We start from the raw sequence: 10315 nt of genomic DNA on the forward strand, positions 1-10315 counted from the left end.
AAATCCAACCAAATTTTTTTTATTACCTATTAAATTTTGTATATATTCTAAATTTTAAAACATATAATATACTAGTGGTACAATAATTTTTAAGATAAAAAAAATGTATATTCTAATTTTAGTTAATTATATCTAAGAATATTTTGGAAGATAAAGATAAATCTTTCTTAATTTGTTATTTTAATTTGGTTCGATTTAGTTTATTCTAATTTCAAAAGAACTTTGATAAATTATAATTCATTAGAAAGAGTTATTTATAAAAGATTAACCATTAAGATAATGTTTAATTGTCACATGAATGTTCTTTGTTACGAATATTTATTGCATTTTGGATTTAAGAATAAGTATTTGGGTTAGAGATGACTTAAAAATAGTTTATTAATTAGATTTTAAACTTTGTGATCTATGGATGAACTTAATAATAGAGAAAATGATGTAAGTTTGTGATAAACTTTTGAAATAGATTCTTAAATCCTAAACCCAATTGAAAATTTCAGAAAAGAAAAATAAAGTATACTCATCATCTCTCCCTCTCTTTGTCTTTCTCAAGAACAATCCCGCCGGCGCCGGAAACATCAGAAAGTCGCCGTTTACAATCGTCTAAATAATGCTGATAAACATACGAAACCACACCCCAAAGCGCCAACAACATAGTAATCACCTTCAATCCATCCATCTCTTCACGAAAAAACACCGCCGCAAGAATCGGTATAATAGGCAAAGCCAACGCCCCAATTACATTCGAAAACAACGACGATACTCGAAAAATCAATCCAACCGCACCCACCGCAAACGCCTGCCAAGCCACAACAATCCCAATCAAAATCAACCAATACCCTAATTTCCCCAATTCAAATCTCTCCATCTCTCCTTTCAAACCCTTTCCCTCGCCTACAGCCACGATCGCAATCGCGCCGAAACAACTCGCCACCAATGATTGATTAAACAGCATGTTCATCACTGTAGTGAAATTAACCGACCCAGAAACCTTCTGAAAGAAAAGCTGTGTCAATGAGAGTTGTAAAGAGTAAACGGCGGAAGCGATAATCGTGCTGGAAAATCCGACAGCGTAATCTCTACTTCCTCGGGTATGTCTTCTCTCTGAATTGTTATTATTGTTATTATCTCCATGGATTATTAGGATAGTTGAGGAAGCGATTAGAAGGACTAGAGAATTGATAATCGGTGGAGTTAGTTTCTGCTTGTTGATTAAGAGAGAAAAGAAAGCAGTGAAGAACAATTCTGATGCACTTAGAAGGGAGAAAGTTGAAACTGGTAAGTAGAGAAGACCAACTGAATATAACATATTGTTTATAGCTTGAAGAAGGCCTAAACATATGTATGATGTAAGAAGAAGGGTTATGGTTCTTATGGAAGAATGTTTGTTAATTCCATTAATGGAGTTTCCTGTTTTTTTGAAATTGAAAGAGAATGGAATGAGAATTGGAAATCCTATAGTTTCTAGAAGAGATGCTAGCCAAATGCTCTTTCCACCTTTTTCATAATACAACCTTCTAAGCAAAGTAGCACCTGATTGACCAAACAGGACAAACAGAGTATAAACAAATAACTGCAGCCACCATTTGTAAGGTTTGGAGGGTTGAATTGATGGGTTGTTTGTTTCTGAGAATGATAAAAGAATGAAATTAATCTTCTGTTTCAGAAGGTAAACATTGAATAAGAACTAGATAAACTTACCTTGGTTGGACTTGAAGGAGATTCGACTTTCGGGTTGAGATGTGTGAATAATTTCCATGGTTTTTGGTTTGTTGGGAGTTAGAAATGGATGGTTTTGTTAAAACTAATGTTCTTTTTGTTGATGATAACTTTACAAAGGGTATGTCTTGAGATTCTATAGCTTAAGGTTCATACTCTTTTAATGAAGTAAAATTTACAAGTATAACCACTACTATCTTCTATCTTTTTTTTAAGTTGTTTGTCCAAAAATAAATGGAGGGTATAGCCAATTTCCATTATTTATGTGAAAGTATTAAATAAATGAATTGATTGGTTGAGCTTTATAACTTTTAAGTAATTAGACCAGGTAAATTCAACCAAAGATTATATGAGATTATGTACAAAGTAAATGGATTTCAAGAATTCAATATTTAGGAGAATTAATGGTTTGTTTTTATGTGGGGTTAAGATTTATGCTGAAGATTAAACGTATATTTTTCAAAGATCGATCACAAACGAATATGAAGTTGTGACTTAAAAAGAGATAATAGAGAGCAAGAAACGAAAGAATAATTTATGCTATTATTTATGTTTGTTTATGAAAATTAATGACCCATACATAAATTTATGAAATATTTCTAATTAGCAAAATTATAAAACTATCATAATATTTTAATAATTTGAATAAGTATTTTCTAAATATATAATATCTCAATATTTATTATAATATTTTATAATTCAAATATTTTTTAAATATATAATATCTCAATATATATCATAATTCTATACTTCAAATATTTTCTAAATATATAATATTTCAATATTCTCCCCTCAAGATGAACATCTTGAAGAAAAGTTTATATCAAAAATATTAAAGTGCTAGAAAATCAAGAGGTTTAGAAAAGTTATTTATATTCTTTGAATTTTGATTAACTTGAATTCTCAATGAATATGGATGATTGTTATTTAACGTTCTGATGTTGATTGTTTTAAATGTTGTGAATACTTTGTAAAATGTTGTTAGATGATCTATCATCAGAATCAAATCCATAATGCTCTCAAAAAAATCATCTAGGCCTTGCTTATTTTTTTTTTGTCGATTGTATCCATTATCCAAGTCTTTACGGTTACATCAACCATCCTTCAAAACGTTGTTTTTTTAAGAACCTCAAGAATCTTGTAAAAATAGTCGATGAAACATGTCTTCATTTTCGATAGTAGACCAAGACCAAGTCAAATATTAGTAGATTCGAAATAGTTTAGTCCAGTAATTGTTGATGTGAGAAAAATTGACTCTCCTTAATATAGATACGAAGGCTCAGTCCGATCACAATTTTTTATATGTCTTGATTACTAAAGAACTATGTTAATTTTGGTTCGGATTGAGTTAAGATTTTGAATAAATATTGTTCAACAATAACTTCTATATTAGACATAATCGATAAATCTTGAGATTGATCAACTATAGAGTTGTTTTCACAATATAAAGTACAACCTTCCAATAAGTCATATAGATGATATGCAATATTATGCTTATCTAATTTAGATATAATCATCTTTTTAATAAGTCTCCTCAACTTAATCGATGAATTAATATTTTTTGATAATTTTTCATTTAATTTGATACCACTAATCATGGGCTCATAAGTAGATTCCTACAATTTTTATGCATATCTTTAAATGGTTCATGGTTAAATTTGTTAAGGAACTAGACAATCTTACTCCACAAAATCTGCAAGTCAAAGATGCAATTAAGTCAAAATATATTCCTCCATAATCTTAGTGATTGCACAACTAATTGTTACCCATATTTAGACTCCACAAAATCTGCAAGTCAAAGATGCAATCAAATCACAATATATTCCTCCATAATCTTAGTGATTGCACAGCTAATTATTAGACATATTTAAACTTTACATATAACAAATTGTAATATAAATAACATGTACATTTCTCATTCATATATACAATTATTCCTTTTCAATCATACATCTACAAACAAGTCTAGATCCTACAATGTATCAGAAGTCTAGATCCTACAATGTCATCAAACGCCTTCTCCGCCCCAAACCCTACCGACCCCGGCTATCCCATCTTCTTTGTCAACCTATCGCAATGCAAACCCTTACAAACTACAAACAACACCACCAACTTTACACAATGGTCTTCCCAAATCAAGTCATTCTCATAGTTGTCAATAGCGTATAGCGCTAAATAGCGCCAAAACTTCTCATGGCTATAGCGTAAAGCGAATATCGTAGCGAGGGCTATTTGAAAATAAAGCGCTAAAACATGTAAATATCAAAAATAAAAAAACATCACAAAATTAAAAGTTTAAAACATAAAAACCATTAATTCTTAAACTACAACAAGTTCAAAACATAATCTAAAATTCATTGTCATCATTTTCTTCATCAAGATCGAGATCATCTTCTTCATTTGAAATTGCATAATGCTTGGCATCATTCTCTTCTTCACTTTTTTAAGAGAAGAGAAAGAGAAGAATTGGAAAAGTCTTAAGAGAAAAAAGAACAAGAGATAAAATAAAATAAAAGAACATTGAGAAGACGAAGAGTCATAAAAAAAATAAGGAAAAAATAATAAAATAAGGAAATAAAATAAGATAATTTGGGAAATTTGAAAAAGTCAAATAAATAATATATATATATTTTTTTTAAAAGCGCGCTATAAGGGGGCTATAGCTATTGGCGCTATGGGCGCTATAGCTAGAAAGGCGACGCTATTTAAAGTGTGTAGCCTATAGCGCCTTATAGCTACAAGGGGGCGCTACGCTACGCTATTCGCTATAGCTAGCGCTACGGGCGCTATTGACAACTATGGTCATTCTTATTTGGTTTCGGCCTATTTGACTACCTCACTGGAGAAAAGAAATGCCCACCACCAACAATCACCAAAGACGACAACACTGTCACCCCTAATCCCAGTTACGCCTCATGGTCTCGAAAAGACCAACTATTGTTAGGCTCCCTCATCGGCACTCTTGACGCCAAGATCGCACCTCTTGTAGCCTCTGCTGCTACATCTCAAGAAGCATGGACTGCTCTCAAATCTCTCTACGCAAATCCTACTCGCAGCCATATCCTCCAAGTCAAGAAACGACTTGACTCAATCAAAAAGACACCCGATCAAACCATCACTGACTATATGCATCAAATAAAACAATGCACCACTGAACTTGCCAATCTAGGCAAAACTCTAGATCCCGAAGACATCATTGCAAAGGTTCTAAACGGGCTCGATCAAACCCAACACTGTTCCATCATCGAAACCGTTGAAGCTCGAGATACTCTCATCCTGTTCGATGCTCTCCATGAAAAACTCATACATCATGAGCTCACCAAACTCCATGACAACACCAACTCCACCTCATCAACACCTACCACCGCTTTTGTCGTAACCTACAAACCATCATCCAATACTCGCCAAAATAACAATTACTCCCGACCCCAATACTCTAAAGACAACAACCGACAGTCCTCACCACACTACCCCAACCCCTCCTCCTCATCCAACACCAAATCACCTGATGTCTGCCAATATTGTGGCTACACTGGTCACACCATCTCCGTCTGTCGCCACTTCTCTCGCGCCCATCCTAATTTTACACTCTAACCCTTTGTACGTCAATCTCGCTACACTCGTCCTCAAGCCAACACTTCCTATTCATCTCACGCCCCTCCATGTGACTGGATTATAGATAGCGGTGCTACTCACCATGTCACACATGATCTCGATAATCTATCCCTTCACACTCCTTATACAGGCAGCGATGATGTTATCATCAGTGATGGCTCATCTCTTCCAATCTCTCACACAGGTTCATTCACTATCACCTCTCAAAACAAATCTTTACTCTTTCAAAATGTTCTTTATGTTCCAAAAATTGCACAAAACATTATTTCTGTCTCCAAGTTTTGCCTTGATAATAATGCACAAATTGAGTTTACCTCTTCTTCCTTTCGTTTCAAGGCTATCTCCACGAACACCATCCTACTCCAAGGAACTTTTAATCATGGCATTTACACTTGGTCTTCTTCCTACAAATGTGCCCTTCAAACATCTCTCACATCATCTACTTCAAATCTATCCACCACGTCTGCTCTCCTATGGCATCACCGTCTTGGCCATCCGTCATTTAAATTTTTTTCTTATATTTCAAATTTATGTAATTTAGGTTCAATTTCATCCATTGATTACTGCAATTCTTGCAAGATTAATAAAGCGCACAAACTTCCTTTCTCTCAATCCACTCTTACGTCTACAGCTCCCCTTGAATTATTATTTTCAGATGTTTGGACCTCACCCCACCTCTCACATGACAACTACAAATATTATCTAATCTTTGTGGACCATTACACTAAATATGTATGGTTTTACCCTCTCAAAAATAAATCCGACTCTCTCATAGTCTTTCTTGACTTCAAAAAATTAGTTGAAAACTATTTCAAAAGAACGATCATAACCCTATTCTCTGACAATGGAGGCGAGTTCATCAAATTGGCTCCCACCTTACGCGCTAATGGCATCTCACATCTTACTACACCTCCCCACACCCCTGAACACAACGGCTATGCAGAACGCCGTCATCGTCACATTGTCGAAACTGCTCTCTCTCTCCTATCTCATGCCAATCTACCTGTCACTTACTGGACACATGCATTCTCCACCGTTGTGTATCTCATAAATCGATTACCTACACCAACCTTACAAAATGACTCTCCCTACTATCGACTCCTAAATGTCAAACCTATCTATTCCCAATTAGACTCCTTTGGCTGTCTATGCTACCCATTACTACGACCTTATGCTTCCAATAAACTAGATCCTCGATCTCAACCATGCATTTATCTTGGTCGTTCCCTAACTCAAAGCGCTTTTCTGTGCCTAAATCTTACCACAAACAAAATCTACACTTCTCGTCATGTCACTTTCATTGAGCATGATTTTCCATTCCACCGTCTATCAAACCAACAAAATTCAACTTTGCTTCCCTCACCTCACGAATGGTTTCCCACTCCTCTCATACCTATTTCATCACATAACCCTACAACACCATCCACCAATGCCACACCCCCACAGAACACACCCCCTACGCCACCACATCCATCACATAACCCTACAACACCGTCCACCACTGCCACACCCCCACAAAACACACCTCCTACGCCACCACATCCACCCCCCCTCCGCCCATTCTCCCTCGTCCTGTAACTCGTCTCACAAACAACATAACCAAACCTAACCCAAAGTATGCCCAACTTACCACTATCTCCTCACCCACGTCACTACCAACCACCCCCAAACAAACACTCTCCATCCTTCATTGGCATGATGCTATGCTTGCTGAATACAATGCTCTACGGAAACACAATACATGGACTCTTGCACCACCTAGTGAAACTCGAAATGTCATTGGTTGTAAATGGGTCTTTAGAATCAAATATAATCCTGATAACACGATTCACAAATACAAAGCTCGGCTTGTCGCAAAAGGTTTTTCATCAACAAGCTGGTCTTGACTACTCTGCTGCCTTCAGTCCGGTTATCAAACTAGTCACGATTCGACTCACCCTCTCAATTGCTCTCTAACACAACTGAATATTACGCCAACTCGACATCAACAACGCCTTTCTCCAAGGTGATCTCCAAGAGACAGTCTTCATGCAGCAACCATCCGGCTTCATCGACGCTAACAACCCTTCTTATGTGTGTCGTTTAAACAAAGCCATATACGGGTTAAAACAGGCTCCACGCGCATGGTTTACAGCCCTCACCTCCTATGTACTACAATTCGGTTTTACAGCATCTCTCGCCGACCCCTCTCTCTTCATTTACAAAAAAAATGGCGATCTCCTATATGTACTTGTTTATATCGATGACATTATCGTAACTGGTCCTTCACCTGATTTTGTCTCGGTTTTTATTTCCAACTTTGTCAAACGCTTTTCTCTCAAGGACTTGGGGCAACTTTCCTTCTTCTTAGGGGTGGAAGTACAACACAACACTTCTGGTCTCCTTCTCTCCCAAAGAAAGTACATACACGACCTCCTTCAACGTCATGACATGCTTGACTGCAAACCATCAACTACCCCTATGCTTGCTCACCCTCAACTGCTATAAAATACCTCCACACCTCCATGTGATCCTACTACTTATCGTTCTGCTGTTGGAAGCCTCCAATACTTATACCTCACACGTCCTGACATTGCTTACTCTGTCAAAAAGTTAGCCCAGTTCATGCAACACCCGCAAGAAGCTCACTGGACAGCTCTCAAGAAGCTCCTCCACTACCTTCACGGGACTTCTCACCTTGGTTTGCAATTACATCGCAATACTCCGTCATCACTACATGCCTTTAGTGACGCGGATTGGGTAAGCGATGTTGATAACTTCATCTCCACTACATGTTATATCATATATCTCGGCAAAAATGCTATCTCCTGGACATCTCGCAAACAAAAAACGATAGCCCGATCCTCAACCGAAGCTGAATTTCGTGCCATTGCTGACACCACTTCCGAACTCAATTGGATAAAATCCCTTCTACAAGAACTCGACATCCACTTACCTTCTACACCTGTTATATATTGTGATAACTTAAGTGCTACAAATTACTCTGCCAATCCGATTTTTCACTCTCGAATGAAGCATGTTGCTCTCGCTTTTCATTTTGTTCGTGAACAAGTCCAAGCTGGAACACTTCGGGTACAACACATCAGTGGACATGATCAGCTCGCCGACGACCTCACCAAACCTCTCCCTCGACCGCGTTTTGAGTTCCTATTATCCAAGATTGGCCTCTTCAATGGAAGGTCCATCTTGAGGGGGAATGTTAAGGAACCAGAAAATCTTACTCCACAAAATCTGCAAGTCAAAGATGCAATCAAGTCATAATATATTCCTCCATAATCTTAGTGATTGCACAGCTAATTGTTACCCATATTTAGACTCCACAAAATCTGCAAGTCAAAGATGCAATCAAGTCATAATATATTCCTCCATAATCTTAGTGATTGCACAACTAATTATTACCCATATTTAGACTTTACATATAACAAATTGTAATATAAATAACATGTACATTTCTCATTCATATATACAATTATTCCTTTTCAATCATACATCTTCTCTACAAAATTTATGCAAACGTTTTTTTATAGGTTTGATACCCTTCCATGGGTTCATAATTAATTTGTGTAATTTTTATGTAGGTTGATACCCCCATTAGATTTTCACAATATTTTATGCCGTTTGTTACCCCTTTCATAATTATATTTCTGCAATATTTTATGCAGTTTGATACCTCGATGGGTTCATTAGATTTCTACAATTTGGCCAACATCATTGATAAATACTGGTATTATTAGACATTTGAGACTTATTTTATATTTTATATAACTTCAATGTATTTGATATTGATTTTGATTTTAAATCAATGGATCTTATAAGTATCCATAATAATATTTATTTTTATTACAATAATACCATATGCATCATGTTTGATTTTGAGACCAATAAAGAATTTTTGCAATTCTAGGGTCTTGAATTTTAGTTTAGAATCAATGAATCTTATAAGTATTCATAATAATGATTATTTTTATTACATTAACATCATCGGTATAATGTTCAATTTTGAGACTAATAATTGCAATTCCAAGTTCATTGAAATTATTTTTTGAATCATTTAAAGTTTTGTTTCTATAATGTCTGATATATCTTTTTCAGCTATCAAAATATCATCTAGCTGTAATTTTATGATCATTATGTCTATTATATAAATAATGACCACTTTCTGAATTTCATTAATTTGTAACTTAGTTAGTAAATTATTATACGATTTTTTATTATCTTCATCTAAAGATGATGATATATTATCACTTTTTTGAGGACTTTCATTCTTTTTATTTGTTTTCTCATTAAATGGGAAAATATTTTAATAAGATGTCATAACTCTTCATGTAAATATTTTATTTGAATCAATTTGATATAATATATATAATATTTTTTTATTTGAAAGATATCCTACAAATATGTATTTGATTCATCTATATTCAAATTCATTTTTGTAGGATTATTGTTAGCCATATAATATAAACATCCAAAAACTAAAAAATAATTATGGTTAGACATATAATATAAACATTCAAAAACTTTGATAATTTTATAATTAGCTTTTTACTTGTTAAATATGAAAGGTGGAGTTTTCTAATTTAAAATATTTGTTGCAATCTGTTTATTATAAAAGCTGGAACAAAAGTGATAATGACTCAAAATTTATTGGTTTATTCGAATGATTCAACATCCAACTACTTCAATTAAATATTTGTGTTATCTTTTTCATGACCCCGTATTGTTGTGGGTATAAACACATGTTTTTGGTGAATAATTTCTTAATTCATTAAAAAATTGTGTATATTTAGAATTAACCAATTATGTTTCATCATCATTTCTAACTATTTTAACACTTCATTCATAATTATTGATTAATGTTAGAATATTTTTTAATTTTAGCAAAAACACTTGTTTTGTTTTTCAGGAGAAATGTTCATGTATGGTTTGAGTAATCATCTACTATAATTTATATATATATATATATATATATATATATATATATATA

At 34.4% G+C, this 10315-nt stretch overlaps 1 protein-coding gene across 1 annotated transcript; it reads right to left on the reverse strand.

Annotated features, from left to right (window-relative positions):
* Positions 1 to 520: 520 nt before the first annotated feature.
* On the reverse strand, positions 521 to 1756 carry LOC124943322 (purine permease 21-like). Its single transcript, XM_047483850.1, has 2 exons — positions 1699 to 1756; positions 521 to 1623 (listed from the first exon to the last, which is right to left on the reverse strand). The coding sequence occupies exons 1-2, from the start codon at positions 1754 to 1756 to the stop codon at positions 521 to 523; spliced, it is 1161 nt and encodes a 386-aa protein (XP_047339806.1).
* Between the last annotated feature and the right edge of the window lie 8559 nt (positions 1757 to 10315).

The sequence above is a fragment of the Impatiens glandulifera genome, chromosome 6, assembly GCF_907164915.1.
Source record: "Impatiens glandulifera chromosome 6, dImpGla2.1, whole genome shotgun sequence".
NCBI classification, from domain to species: Eukaryota; Viridiplantae; Streptophyta; class Magnoliopsida; order Ericales; family Balsaminaceae; genus Impatiens; species Impatiens glandulifera.

Coding starts and splice junctions, on each gene's coding strand:
- LOC124943322 (XM_047483850.1), bottom strand. CDS start 1,756: ATGGAAATTATTCACACATCTCAACCCGAAAGTCGAATCTCCTTCAAG. Junction 1,624..1,698: donor CTCCTTCAAGTCCAACCAAG/GTAAGTTTATCT, acceptor TATCATTCTCAG/AAACAAACAACCCATCAATT.